At 34.1% G+C, this 18838-nt stretch overlaps 1 protein-coding gene across 15 annotated transcripts in view; it reads right to left on the bottom strand.

Annotated features, from left to right (window-relative positions):
• Positions 1-18838, bottom strand: part of LOC135218482 (uncharacterized) — a 1465909-nt gene that overhangs the window by 327504 nt on the left and 1119567 nt on the right. For all 15 annotated transcript variants that reach the window (XM_064254810.1, XM_064254812.1, XM_064254817.1 and 12 more), the window contains one exon: positions 17923-18125. In XM_064254810.1, the coding sequence (XP_064110880.1) occupies positions 17923-18125 (203 nt within the window). The remainder of the gene's footprint in view (positions 1-17922; positions 18126-18838) is intronic.

The following is an 18838-nucleotide window of genomic DNA, read 5'->3' on the forward strand; positions in this document are numbered from 1 at the left end:
CACATTTAATTATATATACATAAATATTTACACATATCATGAAGTAATTTCCCCTAAAATGTAGGATCCCAATTGGAGGCAAGATTAATAGCAAATGTGACAATCATACATAAATAAAAAATCGTGGATTAGTCCTAGTGCAGTAAAACGTCCACAATTCATCAGTGCCCTACACAATCTTGCAGTCAAGCTCTAATTTACTGGATGGTCAGGGCCTTCCTTACCATTACCTCTTTTCCACCATCTATCCAATACTTTGAAGGTCTTCCTCATCTTCTTCCTCATGCCACTTTCACACTGATGCGCCTTTCCTTACAACATTAGGCATGGTTTATTATTTGGCAAAGGGGTTCTTACGACCGAATGCCCTTGCTGTCATCAACCACACTTATTGGTGGTGGGCCTCGCCTTTGACTAAAATGTCCACCTGCAGGGCAGCAGTTACCACAGTTATTGGCATTAGGCCTAGCCTTTTACTAAAACGTACGACTGCAAGGCAGCAGTTTCCACAATTATTGGCGGTCGTCCTACCCTTTTACTAAAAAAGTACAACTGCAAGACAGCAGCTGTCCTTTTAGTCGCCTTTTATATATACATACACTCATATAAACACACACACACACACATATATATATATATATGTCTGTGCGTCTTTGTATAGAGTACGTATTTATAAGTATGCATGCGTGTGTTATGTACTATTGAATATAATATAATAATATAAACATTATTATTATATACACACACATATATATATATGTATATATATATATTATTGTCTATATTTATGTATATATATATATATATATTATATATATATATATATATATTAATATATATATATATATATATATAATATATACGCACCGGCACGATAATTTACACACACACACATATATATATATATATATATATATATATAATATATATATATATATTATTATATATATTATAAGACAATTGAATTCAGAGTGAACAAAGAGGCAGGAACCGTAAAATAATCCATTAGCTGTTGATTCAACGATGATTCAGCCCTGAAAGCTTTCAAAACAATAGCCGCCTCTTATACCTACACGTAACACCCATTAGAGGTCAGTACCGATTACATCTATCTTAACTTTTTTGCTTCCTGAATGCTAATTAACTTCTGTCTCCTCTATCTCTAACTATATATATATATATATATATATATATATATATATATATATATATATATATATATATATATATATATATATATATATATATATATATATATAGAGAGAGAGAGAGAGAGAGAGAGAGAGAGAGAGAGAGAGAGAGAAAGTATTTGCTAAATATACGGCAGATTTTCTTGGAACAATGCCTTTCTCAATTTAAGCAGAACACATATATTATCCACTAAGGACACTCTCAAAGAGTGTCTGTCTTGCTTACAGGTTAGTTATAATGGTGAGTCCATATTTTAAACTACTAAAAATAACGCATTTTCACTTAGATTTTATTGTTAACCTCTTTGCCAACACCCCCACCGACGTTTGTACCCGAAACATGGGCAAGAACGTGTGTGTAACATAGAACAATTTTCTGTTGATCTATGTAGCATTAAATCCAGGTTTATTGTAAATAAAATAATTAGGATACAAACACGTAAAAGTGCTACTGATCTTTGCAGTATTCAATCCAGTTTATAATTATTAATCGAATAATTATAACAGAAATACGTCAAATTGTGATAAAAGAAATTAGTTAAAAGGAAAACAGGATATACAAAGAATTAACAAAAAGTGGGGGGTGACAGGAGTTGGCGAAAAGTACTGACATGTAAATAAAACAGAAATTTTTAATATATTTCTGTAGCATTCAATCCAGGTAAACTTTAAATTAAATAATTATAATAAAACACACGTACAACAAGTGATAAAATCAGTAAAAAAGATAACAAAAGAAAAACCAGAAGTATAAAAAGTGGAAGTGAGGAGAAGTATTGACATCCGGAATACAAATCAAAACTTTTGCGAGGGTTTTCCGTCAGAATACGTAATTTCATCCTCCCAACTTTGTAATCATCTTGATTATACGAAGTCTTCTATAAAATTAAACTTAACTTTGTTAATTAGGGATTAATCATCCTTGGTCAATACAACTTCGTAAAACTTAAAATAAATTGATCATCAAGGTGACTAAATATCACCTTGAGACGTAAGTTAAGTAAGATAAATCAGCCAGCAAGGAATATATCATAGCAAGTAAGGAAGAAATAATATCAACAAAAGAAAAGTGAGTCATAATAAGGTATAAAAATAAAAAGCCAGCACCGCGGCACAAATAACAGACAAAGTAAAACATGGCTAAATGTTTCAATATGGACAGCCAAATATAATAAAAAGTCAGATACCACAATCTTGAATCACATATCCAAAATACGAGATATAAATCACCCAACAGAACAACTGGTCTAAAGTTAAGAAAGACGAAAATCGACTATCAGAAGGGGAAACAAAAGTAAAATAGTATCATCGTGAACACGAGTCGAAGGTCAAAAGAGAGATAAGGAATAAACAGCACAACTCAACTTTTTGTAAAGTGTACTGTGTTGTGGGACGGACAAGGATCTCGTCGGCGACTCACATCTCGCTTACGGCTTGGCAGATTTTGCTGGTAACACGAACTTACTGTTCCTAGGAGCTAGGAATGGGAACAGAGAGAAGGGGGTGGGGGATGGTTGTCTAAGGGACCCACACCTCTAGCTGATGAGTCATTAGCACCCAGTGCGAGGTTGCCCCTAATCCCACCTTGGTTAGAGATGGGGACTGAGTCTTGATCTTATGTACAGATGTTATGTCTCCATAATACTGCGTGACTGTGCAATGAATGACCTGTCTCTAGCCTCTTCCACTGAAGAGAAACTTGTAACCGTTACAATGGTGTATTTGTTCAAATAGCAGACAAGAAACCTAAGATACAGGGCACACCGATAAAATAAGACTATAAAAACCAATAGCATAATAAGAATTGGAAACACAAGGAAAGACGATGAAGTTGATATAAAAACACTAAAAAACCTGCTGAGGTCCTACACGAGTTTTAGTTTAATTCTGTCTTTAGTTTAAGTATATATATATATATATTATATTATATATATATATATATATATATATATATATATATTATATATATATATATACTTAAACTAAAGACAGAATTAAACTAAAACTCGTGTAGGACCTCACCAGGTTTTTTAGTGCTTTATATCAACTTCATCGTGTTTCCTAGTGCTTCCAATTCTTATCAAGCTATTTGTTTATATATATAATATATATATATATATATATATATATATTATATATATATATATATTTATTATATATCCTAGTGTTTCCAATTCTTATTAAGCTATTGGTTTATATATATATATATATATATATATATATATATATATATGTGTGTGTGTGTGTGTGTGTGTGTGTGTACGAAAAGTAATACACTGCAATAGAAAGATATGACAGCACGGTTTTTTTTTATTATTATTATTTCTTAAATGTTTCTATCTTAAAAATGGAGATTTTTTTTGGGGGGGAGGGTGGGTCGCAAATGTTCATGGCGATTGCATAATAACAATATACTTCATTTTGCAGGTATCACAAAGGAAAAAGAACAAGTGGAAATGAAGAGACGTTTCTGAGAGTCTGGACTTGCATTACCCGTTAACCCTTTTGAAATGAGTTGTGGCTTATGTTACTTTCAATGCAACCAAAGAACGCAGTATTCTTTCCGAATGTCAACTCAAATAAAAAGCACTGGGAACTTACAACAGTGACGAATAATGTCCCCTACCCTGAAAACAAGGAATGCTTAAGACGATGAATAATGAACTCCATAAATGAGGCCGAAGACTAAAAGTTTTATTCCCGTAAAAAGCACTTTAGATTTACACAACAATGTAGGAAGCGGAATAAGAACATTATAATAGACCAGAAGTTGTGCTTCCCTTAGTGGATTAACATTCATAAGTCTTCCATGGACCGAGTTCCTAAAGGCTTGCAAGCTAAACTTCGCGCTTCATTGCCTTGGCACAATATTCGACACAACTCCTCCGTCTGATTTATGCAAAACAAGATACGAATTGTTTAAAATTCCAGTAATCTATTTCTGAAGAAGAGACTTATGACCAACAATAATTGTCATATAACCTATTATCATAATCATTACGCAAATAACAGAAACGTAGCCTTACTATATTCACGACTGACGTGCATATAACCTTGACCAAGAATAAAAGAAATTTAATGGATAAATTAAAGAAAATCAACAATCCCATCTAGGTTACAAATTTAGACGACTGAAGATAGGCCGTAACAATTACACATACAGTAATAATGAGTGAAAAAGAAGAGATATAATGTATAGGTTAGGATCACGAAACAGAAATATTAATCGATGGGATGGGTTTTCTTGGCATGATGATTTTTTTTTTTTTTAATTATGAAGGTAATCCAAATTTCCACCAGAAAGTTACACATACGAACCCCAAATGTACAGAGTAATTGCGTGCATGGCTGCCATATGATAATATTCATGTGTAAAGTTTATGGAGTACTTGGTCACGAATTTCATTTTTTACGTATGCTCTGATAAATAAGATAACAATGAAAATTATTAAATTGGTGTCAAAACAGCATTCGCCATGCAGAGAGAGAGGAGGATGAGGAGAGAGAGAAGAGGGAGACAGAGCGGAGAGATGAGAGAGAGAGAGAGAGAGAGGAGAAGGGAGAGGAGGAAAGAAGACGAGACAGAGAGAGAGAGAGAGAGAGAGAGAGAGAGAGAGAGAGAGAGCGGAGAGAGAGAGAGAGCAAACCATTGCATAAATCCAGTGCGTTTCTTTCCATTAGTAAAAACTAAAACCCAAGAATTTTGATAATTATATATATATATATATATATATATATATATATATATATATATATATATATGTATTATATATATATAGTATATATATATATATATATATATATATATAAGATATATATATATATATATATATTTGTAAAATGTTTATGAAGGACCTTAAAATAAATGAACTACTAATCAATTAGTCCCACATGTATATAGTTATTATTTTTTGTTTCTCTCTCTCTCTCTCTCTCTCTCTCTTTCATCTCTCTCTGCTCTCGATATATATATTTATCCTTTTTTTGTCTTTTCAATCATTTTTTTGGGAACATTTATGTAAATTCATGGTAATAAGTTGATATGCCTACTTGTTTTTTCAAAATGTATTGTTTTCTGGATGAATCATCTGTTGACCACGTGGTTTTGCTCCTCCAAGGAGTGGCTGCCTAAAAATCGCTAATCTTGCCCTCAGGCGTTTCCTCGTTTCTGTAGTGAAATCGACCTTATTGCTAATCTTGTAAGGTCAGTTTGGATATTAAGCCTACTTTTACTATGTTTTTCCTCTGTATGTTCAGTTATGCCTTAGTAAAGGGTCGTGCTAGACCGAAAGTTCTCGGCTATCTCGCTTTTCAATTTTCCTTCGTGGCAAAAAACCTTTATTTATATATTACACACAACACACACACACACACACACACACACACATACAAGCTCTGATGGGTGGAAATTGACTAATAAAAGTCATCAGTGAAAACTATATATAAAAAAACACACACACACATATAATATATATATATATATATATATATATATATATATATATATATATATATATATATATATATATATATACCCCACCTCAGCCCCGAAAACCTCATAGAAACCTAGGAGAATGACTCTCCCACTGCATACATAATGAATAGAAATGTCGTAACAATTAACTAACTCTACGGTCATTGAAACCATAATTTCATTTACTTTAGCAACACCACAGAAAATTATAAATCGTATCTTATCAGTCTTTCCTTCCCCAAGAAAGAATATTCCAAGTTTTATGTTTCTGTTCATCTGGCGACAGACTACCTTACTTAGTTAGATAGCCACTGACCTTTTTGGCCCATTTACCTTAGAAAATTAATATAGGAAATTTATAACTTAAAGGCAAATCATTTAACTTTTGATAATGTAGTATGTAGTTTTAGTCAAAGTAATAGAGATGAAAACTCAGCCATTGGGTCACAAATGAGAGAATTTACTTAAATGTGACGCTCAAAATATAATTCTCAATACATTTGTCACATCTGATAAGAGCAGCGAAATTAGGTCGAGAAAGGCAGATATCGTTATTTGCGATCTTACCTTAATATTTACCTCTTTAGATTCAATGATTAATGTTTGTTCAATATTTCATTTCATATGACTGCAAAGGAAACAATATCAATTGTTTCCCGACACACCGAACAAATTAATCACTGAATAGCCCAATACCATTTTTGAACAGCCGATTCAACAGAATTATTTTTCTTTTATGTGTTCAATGGATTTTTTTTTCATTACAAATCTGATTCATTGTTAGAGGTCATCCCTTTTCTTTCTATTCAAACTAGAAATAAAATATGATTCGCCATTTTCAACACCAAATTTTAAATTGAGTGTATAGTACTTGGCTGCGCCTACTTTAGGTCAAATGTGTGATGATAAACAACTCTCATTTGTTCTTCTCTGATATGATAACAAAAATTGCCATTGGCAGGAAGACTTTTATACATGAGTGTGATTGTGAAGCCATGTACTTGTCAAGTCCCCAGCAGAAAGCATTACTGGAAGAAAATAGATGACTCATAGCTTGTGTTTGGGCATTTATTTGTTACATTGTTTGTAGGAAGTCATTGTTTGGTATTTAAGGCCAGAAACATGGAGCAGAAATATAGAAAATAAAGTAAAATTTCCTCAACACATGATAATAAAATAGATGAAAATGAAAACCTAGCCATGTCAATGTTGAATAAACTAAAAAATATATATACGCCAGAGAAACAGAAAACTATGCTGCTATGCAGATGACATTCTGAAGAAATAAGAAAAACAATACAAAGAGTAATCATATTATTTCTTGACCAAAAAAATATTATTTATTTAAAACACTCCTGACACGAAAAGCTTCAAGATATTATGATAACCTAATGCAATAATAGAAAATGGTTCAAGTTGGAAAAAAAATGCGAGAGAGAGAGAGAGAGAGAGAGAGAGAGAGAGAGAGAGAGAGAGAGAGCACATTCTGCTTGATTATATAGTATATCGTAATCTGTATTGTATTTTATTTTTATACAGACCGTTTGATGATTCCTGTTAGAGTTATAAGAATAATCTCTCATAGTAAATGTGTAAATTACTATAATCTTGTAATAAAAATTAAGGTCATAAGAATGGAAATATAAACCAACTGTCTAACTGTAATACAGATAATGAACTGGGAATAATCCAAAATATGTGGAAACGAAAAAAACACGAATTATTAACATATGCAAATCACAACAAAATTCAATGCATTTAATCTCTCAAGCAGAAGGCATATCGTTGAATAAAGTAGGAAAAATTATAGGGCACCATTTTTCCTTTTATATTAGATACACCGAAAGAAAACAAAATTATGTTGTCGTAATTGGGTAGCCTTTAATGCAGTCTGGTGAACATACGACGTACAAAGAAAACCCATAAGAAAACACATATAAAAAAAATAAAAGAAAAAGCATAACAAGAAGTTTCAATAAGAATAAATACCTGAATTAAATAAATACTTTTGGTTAGTGTTTCAGTCCAGGGGCGACTTAAAGGAGAACAGGGTTGCATGTCGCACGGACCAAACAAATATGAGCTTGTGCCTGGGGTCTCTTTTCTAAATATATAGAAAAAATTTACATGCATTCTGGGAATAGGAGATCTATACGGCATGAGATCGGTGGCCAACGAACTTTTATGCCACCCCCATCAACCTCTCTCTCTCTTCTCTCTCTCTCTCTCTCTCTCCTCTCTGAACTATAATAGTCGTTAAAAGATCCATTTTCTGGCCTCCTTCCAAAAGATGCCAGATATTACCAAGACCCGACGACACAGCTTACACGATATTTTCCTCTTCGTTCACGAACTTCGTAGCCGATTCCATATCATAAATTGAACAGAAACGAAATGAAATGCGTGTCTCAATATATAGAGTTCGATTCTAGAAATTCTAAGCAATACAAATCCTAAGGACAGGAGTATATGAAGAATGTAATCTTGAAAAATAAATGACAATAAGTGAAAAAGTTATACTTTCTTATCTTTTAATTTTTCTATATAGTCAATACGCTTTGCATTTACGTACTCAGGCATTTTCAGAATTTCCTCATTCACTGCAAATGAAAGAACTCTGCTGCTCTGAGTAATGAGTGCATCATATAGGAGCTAAAACGCTTATCAATACTCCTACTTCTCAGTAGTCGAAAAAACATTTTGATATTATTTTTAAGTTTTCAGTGGCAGGGCAATCTTTTAATTTTGTGTAGCCTTATCAAAACTTTCATCACAATGCAGCGTATCCCCACGATCAAAAGTATTCGATTTCCTCAACGACCCGTCTTTGCCTCACAGAATAGTATTCCTCCATCTTTTTCCTACTTTCCTAAGCTCTCAAGCATTTAAAATCCCTTACTAGATTTACGTCTTACTATGCTAAACATATCTCGTTACAACATATACTCAAAACATCGTCTTGAATTCACGATAAACCTCTCCTGCAAGATGCACTGGATCACTTTCCTGGTTTGCGTCTTTTCACTACTTCCTTTCCAGTACTCATAAATCTGGATTGGTTTACATTGATTTTCAATAGCCTCTTCATTTAACATTTCCAGCTGCTAAATATTTCATACTCTTCATCTTACGTTCCTGTTAATACGAAGCCATCTGTATATACTCGTACAGAAGCTCCTAGGTACCTCCATTTCTGCTCCCGTTTATGGTTTCTCCCACTGCTACAATAAACAATAATGGAAAAATTCCCGATCGCTGAAGGTCACCTGCCTCACACCCTTAATGTATGCCTGTCTCTAATTAAACTCTATAGTGTTATAATGTAAGAACATCACTAGTTTAATAAGACTTTCCGATGCCACTGACTTTGTAATGCCCATCTACATATCTATATCGATTTTGCTGGTATTTGTCAAATGCCTTATGAAGAACCAGAAATACTTGGTTTATCTTTTCCTTTTAGTATATTACGTCTCTAGCAGCTGCTTCACTGCAATGACTGGTCTTGATTTTTCTGGCATGAAGCCAAAGTCGCAATTGTTGATTAATATTTTTTTGTCGACCCTTCTTCCACCACTTTCTCCAACTCTGTATTCTCAATAGCTAATGATCTTTCTCTCTTTCCATCTTCCAAAAGCCTCTCGTAGCTCTTGTGCGTGTCACATTCTGGTCAATTCATATTCACTTTCTTCATTCATCAGATTTTCTGACTACAGACACCAGTTTCACCCCTTCTGTTATTTCAACTTCAATATCTACATGTTCACCTTTCATATACTTTTTCCCTCGCCCCTCTTTTCCCTCTTAACTTGTCCTCTTGGGAATTCCAGACATTTCCTTTCTTCTCTCTACTGTTCTGAGATTTTTGTTCCATTTCCTTGCAAAGCCTCTTCTCTGCATTCTTCTTTTCTCTGTACATCTCTATCATTTTCCCTGACGGTCCTCTGCCAAACTACGAAGGATAACTTCTTTTCCAATTGCCTTTTGTCCTTTTTATTCCTCCTCCATCTCTCTCTTTCTCTCCCTCTATCACTTTCCAGGGGTCACACCCCACACTTCTTGAGCTGTCTATTGTCTGGCTTCTTTCATCGGTCTCCACCTTTCATTTTATAACCTTATATTTTCGGACAATTTTTCTGTACAATTTGTTTTGCCTTTCTCATCTTTCATTTTCCACGGTTTAATTCTCGTGAAGGTCTCTTTCATCTTCATTCTTTTCGTCAGTATCATCTCATCTCTCCTGGCAGTCAGAATTGTGACATCCCTGCCTAGCCTTGCATAACACATTCAAGCCTTTCTATGAAGTCGTCTATAGTTCTCATTATAATGAAAATCAACGACTCATTTTCCCCAGTCTCGTGTGCTATCATAATAAGGGGATTCTTAAATGGTGTTCTTTTCCACAAATACTTTATCATGGTTTATGTATGCGAATGAACAAACATTACCTGCTCAATGCTGGCTATAGAAAGAAGATATAAATATAAGCACCACTGCAAACCCTATCCCAGGAAAAATAGGGAAATGTTTAATGTAATCTCAATTTCGGGTTATCATCCAAGTCATTTAAAAGCTATGGTCAAATAACAAAACTTATGGATGGGTAACGATATCGTTAAGGTTAATGGAGCCCAAAATATGAAATCTATCATCTGTCTCCATTTCCCCTTTTCAAACTTCCTTCTTTGCATCGAGTCTTTTCATTCACAATGAATGCTGGTGAAAGTTTCCTCAAAACCATTTATCGTTAATACTGAACTCTGATTCACTATATTGGGCTGCGCGAAAACAAGTAATTTGTTTTTGTACATATTGTAGTCAAGGAAAACATGTTCAAAGGTCGCGTGAATATTAACATTCAAATGCATTTTTTTTTGTTATCCGGTATTCACCGGAATATAGTTCAACATACGGATATTTTTCATTTACATTTTTTCCATTTTCATTACAGCTCTCAGATATCCAGAATTTGTTTATCAGAAATCCGTGAAGGCAAATATCGTTACCTAAAATTCTGTATACATTGAACAGGCTAAAAGTCAACGTGATATAAAAAAAACAATTCTGAAATGGAAAGCAATAATTACAAGGCCAATTTTCTTGCATTTCTCTCTCTCTGTATCTTGAAGAACTCTGATGTGAGAAAACGCTTTCATGGCAGCAGAGCTCTCATCTTTAAAAGATATTTGAAAAATAATAATAGATGTCCAGTACCTTGATAAAATCACGGGGATGGAAACTCTCAGTCTCTCGAGAAACTTCACATAGACAGGATGTATGTTCCACCTCCCCTCAGGGAATCGTCTTTCAAAAGTATCCCTCAGGAGAGGTGGACCATACATCCTGGTTATGTGAACTCTCTCGAGAGACTGAGAGTTTCCAGCCCTGTGACTGGCTTATCAACAGCCAATCAGGAGCATCGCAAGGGATTGGCCTAGACATCACATGCACGGTTGATGTGAATATTCTATACAAACATGTTACCCCAAAATACCATTAAGAGACAACCTTCTTATTCACACTGAAGTGTCTGAGATAAGGGTTCCAGAAACACAAAAGCACATCAATCAATTTACACTACATTCTCAAATTAATTCAGAAATTCTTCAGTGATGAAACTAAAAACTCGTGCCTAAGTTGATATAAAATACGATTTCGACATGAATGTTCTAAGAACCGTTGGTACACAGAATATTAATTTTCTTTAACAAGTTGCTCTAACAATGCACAACTGAATACTAAGAGATTTACTGATATATGGCGTTATTTATTGATATATAAGATCAATTATCGGTGTTGAACGGATCCAGCCAAACTCACATTAAGGTAAAAAAATTTGGCTATTCCCCACGAGTTAATATGGTTAATTCAGTATTAAGATTTATAACTCGGAATGGTGAAATATTTACGACTTTGACTTCGATTAACTAGGCTTGAATGCATGAAAGGAGAGAGAGAGAGAGAGAGAGAGAGAGAGAGAGAGAGAGAGAGAGAGAGAGAGAGAGAGAGATTGATAAAAAAAATACTTCTAGTGTACCAAATTAAATTTTTCATTTAAGCTAATCATTTTGCAAAAGCATAAAACGTACCTGCAATAACACCCCGCATACATGTATACAGAAATATCTATCATTCATTAACTTCATAACCCTTTCAAGCGAATAATTCGAGAAACTAGTGTTTTAACAGTATTTCTGATTCCTGGAACGAATAAAATTTCGAACCTAGCAATCAACATTGCTTGAACCTGCTTAAAATAAATCATTGGTAAAACGTGTTAGATTTTAATTACTGTAAACATCATCATCTTTATGAAGGTCATATTTAATGAAGCCAAAAGATTTACTGCATATTAAAGGAACTGTAATGAAAATATCTAAATGTCATGAGGGGATAGTCACGAATGATAAAACCAAACCAACGTACAAAGAAAAATGGAATTACAGAAGAAATCCATGATTTTTTCAATTCACAGAACTTCAATGCCGGAATTTCGGCCCAGCACATAAACCAAGATTAGATAATGAAAAAGACCGAAATACGGATGCAATGTTTCATCGGCGATATCCTAACACAAATATCAAAGCATATAATACCAACACAGAAATGTTGTTATATATATATCAGTTAAGCTTCTCAAAACACCAAAATACCTGCAAACAAAGCCACAAAGAAGTGAGAGAGAGAGAGAGAGAGAGAGAGAGAGAGAGAGAGAGAGATGGATGGGGGGGGGGGGTAATGGAAATTAGAATCAAATAAAGGTTCCTATAATATAATAAAAACCTCGTTTTCACAAACAAACCTAAAAGAGCTTCCACAAAACAGACCTAGTTAGGAGAGAAAAAATAAGAAAAATAGAAAGACCTCCAATAAACGTTCATGCGGCCACTCCAACAAGGCTCATTACCTGAATAAATCCGTTACTTCCCTTCTCTGGCTGCTTTCCAAAACGATGACAGACATCAACAAGATCTGACGACACAGCCTACATGGCAGTCATTTGTTTTTCTCAGGTCAATGACACTCCGTCAACAGAAAATTACATAATTCACATATGCAAGATAGAAATATAAAAAGCTTTTCCTTAAGATACAATTCACGCGAGATTTAACGTTAAACCTGAATCTGTACGCAACGAATACATGAACTTGGGTTAGGATATTAAATCTAAGTAAAATAAACAGTGGAATGCATATTTACGAATATATGAACTAACACTAAGTGGCACGATTTAAGAAGGTGCTTCTGTCCATTTATGGTCTGTGAATGATATTTTCTAAACTATAAATATTTGAGTTTCCTCAGAATGATCTATTTACTCATTCATTCTAAATTACTGAATCTCTATGGGCTTAGCAAGGATATTTACTAACAAACTTACACACGTAAATTAATATACATATACGAAATTGTAATTGTTTTGATATAAAATGGTTTTAACCGTATGTGTGGGTCAGCGGGGCAACTCAGTAATGGGTCTACATTACCTGATTAATTTTGGTAAATATCTTCATTTGGTGACCTTCCAGAGAGATTGAACTATGGGAAGAAGTCAATCGAAGGTCAAATGATAAAAGGTCAGCATTACACAATTGCCGTGATTTAAACCCTTCACCTGTCGGAATGAAATATTTCATATCGTTTCCTTATTGTAAATTACCGTTAAGAGTTATAACAGTAATTAACTAAAAGCTGAGCAAGCAGACTACGAGCTCGAAAAATATCAAGGGCACACATTTTCAAAGTTTGAAAAGGTTTGAAATATCCCAATCACATTAATCCAATCAATTTCACATTGACATATGAAACGACAATCCCATACAAGCCTAATCGAGTTTATGAAGGTCTGAAGGTTTAAGGTTACAGTCACAAACAGTTTCATCTACTCGTAATATGCGCTCGTATTGGCTGGAATGGGGAAAACTCATATTATTTCGAGGGTCACTACAATGTCTATCACCAGTGATTTTGCTATAGTTAAAACAGTATACAAACATTGCATGTACATGTGTGGGTGTATGTCTAATAGTGTAATATATATATATATATAATTATATATTTATATATATTATATTTTATTATAATATATGTATATATATATATATATATATATATATATATATATATATATATATAAATATATATATATATATATATATATATAAAATATATATATAATATATATTATAATATATATATATATAAATATAGTATATATATATATTATATATTATATATATATATATAATATATATACATACGTATATATTACACACACACACACACACACACATATATATATATATATATATATATATATATATATATATATATATATATAAAGAGAGAGAGAAAATACGATCTATTCCATCTCTACATCACATAATTATTGAAGTCAGCACACACAGCAAACCTAAAATTACATTATAGAAAGTAAAAGGTAAACATAGCGATGAGGTCACAAAAATTTGAGGAATATCTTTATAACAAAATCCCCGAGAATATAAAAATCATTACTGAGGGGATAGTCCCTTTTTTTTATCATAGAATTCTGCTAAAAGAAAACCCCCGTTATACTGAAATAATAAAACTCTTGGATGAGTGATTGCCCTCGTTAAGGCCACGGAATCCAGTCATGGAGCCTGTCTAACCCCATCATTTCTCCTTTTCAAACCTCTATTTCGCTTTGGGTCTTTCAGTCACAATGAACTCTTGGGAGGCTTTTGTCTATACTAGTTATTGTTGACAATTAAGACTTACCGTACTGTAACCTGTAAACAAGGGCCAACTGTTTGAGAACTGATTGTTGCCACATAAATGTTCTATGATAACGTGAACATCAACTTCTGATATAAATGGATGTTTGCTGTCACTCCAAATCCTGTTAGAATTCTGAAAGCACTATCAAACTCCCTTATTTATCACAGTTCCAGATTCAATACTGAATCATTATAAATTTAACTGAACACAAAGTATTCATTACATTCAGATTGCACCCAACGAAAATTTAAAAAAACCCATTTAGTCCTTCTACATCTAAATAAAGTCACGCAGGAATTTCTCTCACTCACTGCTGTCCTGACATCACTGACCAACATGTCACTCACGGGAATAACCTTAGAGCTGTATGTTCTGACTGACAAAAATCTAAAAATATCTAGTAAAAAACCACATTTCATTAGAAAAGGAAGAAAATATGCATCGATAATGGAACCGTTTTCTTGTCAGTTTCGAGCAAAACTGAAGTTGATATCTTTAACTGTATCGCTCGACTGAAACTGTAACGTGTACGACCCGAATGTAATATATATATATATATATATATATATATATATATATATATATGTATATATATATATATATATATATATATATATTACATTCGGGTCGTACACGTTACAGTTTTCAGTCGAGCGATACAATTAAAAGGTATCAACTTCAGTTTTGCTCGAAACTGACAAGAAAACGGTTCCATTATCGATGCATATTTTCTTCCTTTTCTAATGAAATGTGGTTTTTTACTAGATATTTTTAGATATATATATCTAAAATATATATATATATATATATATATATAATATATATATATATATATATATATATAGAGAGAGAGAGAGAGAGAGAGAGAGAATAAATGTAGTATTGGACGTGGCATCAGGAGAGTTGTTTGTGGTACTCTATCTACCAGTCTACTTCACACACACACACACACACATATAATATATATTATAATATATATATATATATATATATATATATATATATATATATATATATTATAAACACAACACATCATTATTTAGGAACCTCTAAAATAAACCATATTGATCCTTTTCTTCCATTTACGCAATATTCCATTATTAGCGAAAGTTCTTGGCCAGAGTTAATAATCCTACAGAAAGAAATCACAGAAAGAAATTTTCGTGAGAAAATCTTTACAAACCACCAGGAATAATATAAACTGGAACTACCGTCGACATCCACATGAATACTGACAATTCTCAAGTGATTGTGTCCTGGAAATTCTCGTCATTTTTAACATAAAATGTGATATGAATTTTAATGAGCAACGTAATTTCGTTTTGCTAATAAATATTTACCATCTTTCAGGGAGATGGAAAAATGACATTGGATACACAATAACCCTACGACTCGGCGAAGAATTACAAAAGAGACTCACTGACCTATGGCTAATCCTGATGTTAATTGTAAAGGCCAAAAGCTTATTCTGCCAAGTTCACATTAAGCGGAACATTTGCGGTTCACGCAACACTGACTTAATTACTTGGGTTAATTTGGTAATATGACTTAAAATTCACTAATGTTGCAATATTTACGCCCTTGACGAAAAAAAAAACAAATATCATGTACATGAATACCGACGCTGAAAGGAGAGAGAGAGAGAGAGAGAGGAGATTGAGAGAGAGCGCGAGAGAGAGAGAGGAGGGGCGGGGGGAGGGTTGAGGACTTGGAATGGGTCCAGACAATTTCGCAACCAATCATTTGGTAGAAAAAATGGGAATTTAATCCCTCCGAATTCTGCAATCCAAATACCTCACAGAAGTGCAGCAGCGTTCATCCAATCTTTCGAATACACGTCTAAATCGCGGATGTGACGTCACGGAAGTTACGTCCGGCACCGGTTCGTGATTCCAAAGAAAACCTGGAATGCAATGTCGCAAGCAGGGTTTAACAGGGACTAACTTGAAGGATTGGGGATGACCTATTCCCCCAGGGAGAGTAAAGCAGAGGGTTAGGAAGGATGATTAGCCAGTGCCACCCCGTTTAAAAATCCAAAGGGGGTGAGGGAGGGGGTCAGGGGTAAGAGATCATGGGAGGGAGGGTCAGCTAGCTGCCAACAGAGGGGACTGGAGAGGGGAGGTCAGGTGGCTCTCGACACAGCAACTTGAATTATTGATTCCTTTTTTTTCCCCTCGTGTCATTTCCACACAATATACAAGATCGGTGTTTACTGAGCCTCAACGGCAGCCCTCCCCCTCATTTCCCTCTGTTCCACCCTTTCTGCTCCCTTCCTACCTTCTCCCCCTACCAACTCGATTACCCATCCTCTCATTCTAAACAAACCTTTCTTTTGTCAGCATCACACCTCTTAAAAGCTCATGTGATTCGTGCATACGAAAAATTCCTGGGAGGGGAGGGGATGGAAGGGGAGGGGAGGGAGGGGAGAAGGGGAGGGGAGAGGGGGTTGGGGGTGGTGATATGGGTAGGGGAAGGGAGAGGAAAAGAGGGGATTAAAATGGGAAGAGGATTTGAATAATGTGGATTCGGGCGAGCCTCTTGAAAGGCGGAAAAAATGAAGGGGAAAAGCGATGAATAAATGTATTTGAAGAGGATGGATATTAAAGAGAAGGGTCGTCGGATGCTGGAGGTGGGACGGGGTGGGGGGGTAGGGTTATGGGCGGAAATATTGTTCTACAAATCTGAAGGGAAAAACGAATATCTGGAATTCTGATGGAAACCCAGTGGGATCAAGAGCACAATGCAGGACGCGCCTGCCTTTCCCCTAGATTTTTCGGGAAACGGGGAAAAATAACAAACCAATAAGGAGCTCAGAGCAAAACCCCGTTATGTGGCACTATCACAGTTAAAACAATATGAAACATATTGATGGAATATTCAGCGTTTTGGCACCAGATTGAAAACGACGTATAAAGCACGAGATGGAAATGCATCGGTTGAAAATGTCATTTGCAGCGATATTGGAAAAATTAAAAATTATTGAACAATTTCATTTGTGCTCATATATATATATATATATATATATATATATATATATATTATATATATATATATATATATATATTATATATATGACGAGAAGTTAACTTTAAAAAAAATTGTACGGGTATTATATATAATCAAAGATAAGTTCAATATTTATTTGTGCTCATATATATATGTATATATATATATATATATATATATATATATATATATTATATATATATATATATATATATATTCTTAACTCTTTATCATCTCGCTCTGAGAATCAAAATCATCATAAAATCATCTATTACGATAAAAATGATTTACAAGGTGGTTATTACCATAGTCATCATTATCATAATTCTGCGTAATCATTAGTTCCTAAACAACACCGAGTAACTATTGTGTATTCACGATAAACATTACTGAAGTTATTCGTTGCCAAATGACACCGACTACCTTAATTTTTCGACACCATCGGGAGTCTGGGTACAAAACGGGCCTGGAAAATAAGTATAGAGTACTCACCCCCTTTGGCAGTGCAAGTGATGTTGAGTGTCCCTCCTTCGGCGATGGGGGACAGGACCGGTGGCACGGGCTGGCCCTCGCCATCCGTGATGATGAGCGAATCTACGGGTGCCACGACCCGTAGTTCGGCTCCCACCGTCCTCGACTGGGCTCTCATGAAATCCACGCGACATCTGTATATCCCTCGGTCGCTGATGGAAAGCCTATGCGGGAGGAAGAAACGGACAACGATTGATGAGTTTTCCTGAGATTTGTGATCGTAAGACTGCTGTCGAGCCTAATGAAAAACATATTTATGAAAGAGGCCTTGACTGACCTGTAATTGAGAATATTTAATTGGCAACTAAAATGGAAACCATTAATCAATATTGTACCAGATTTATATACTATAATATACATAGAATATAAAGGCATATTTATATTTATGTTGTATACATATAAATATGATTGAATATCCACATTGAAGTGTAAATATGCAACATTAAGGCATATGCATATATACGTATATATGTGAACATTTAAATAATATACAAAAATCAAATCAAATCATAATACAACACTAAAAACGGACAAAGGAGAACTGAGGTGGAAAATTACTTTGCCGCTGGGATGGGTAAAATAAGATATCGTTGAAGATTTCTAAAATGATAAATCAGAAATGACTTCCATTTAAATAAACTCAGATAAGGCCAACGAATTTAGCCTACAATTTATATTAAAAATGGGGATGACATTGATGATAAAGCCCCGATCAAACGTAAAAAACATATCTTTTATTTAAAAAAAAGTAACTGAAACACAAGGAAGTCAGTGGAATAAAATGCACAACAAATCACCAATGATTAAAAAATGCTCTTGGAAGATTGATTGATTGATGCAAAAAAGTACCATGGCGTAACATAAAATAAAATATAAA

This window comes from Macrobrachium nipponense, chromosome 9 (assembly GCF_015104395.2).
Source record: "Macrobrachium nipponense isolate FS-2020 chromosome 9, ASM1510439v2, whole genome shotgun sequence".
In the NCBI taxonomy this organism is placed as follows: Eukaryota; Metazoa; Arthropoda; class Malacostraca; order Decapoda; family Palaemonidae; genus Macrobrachium; species Macrobrachium nipponense.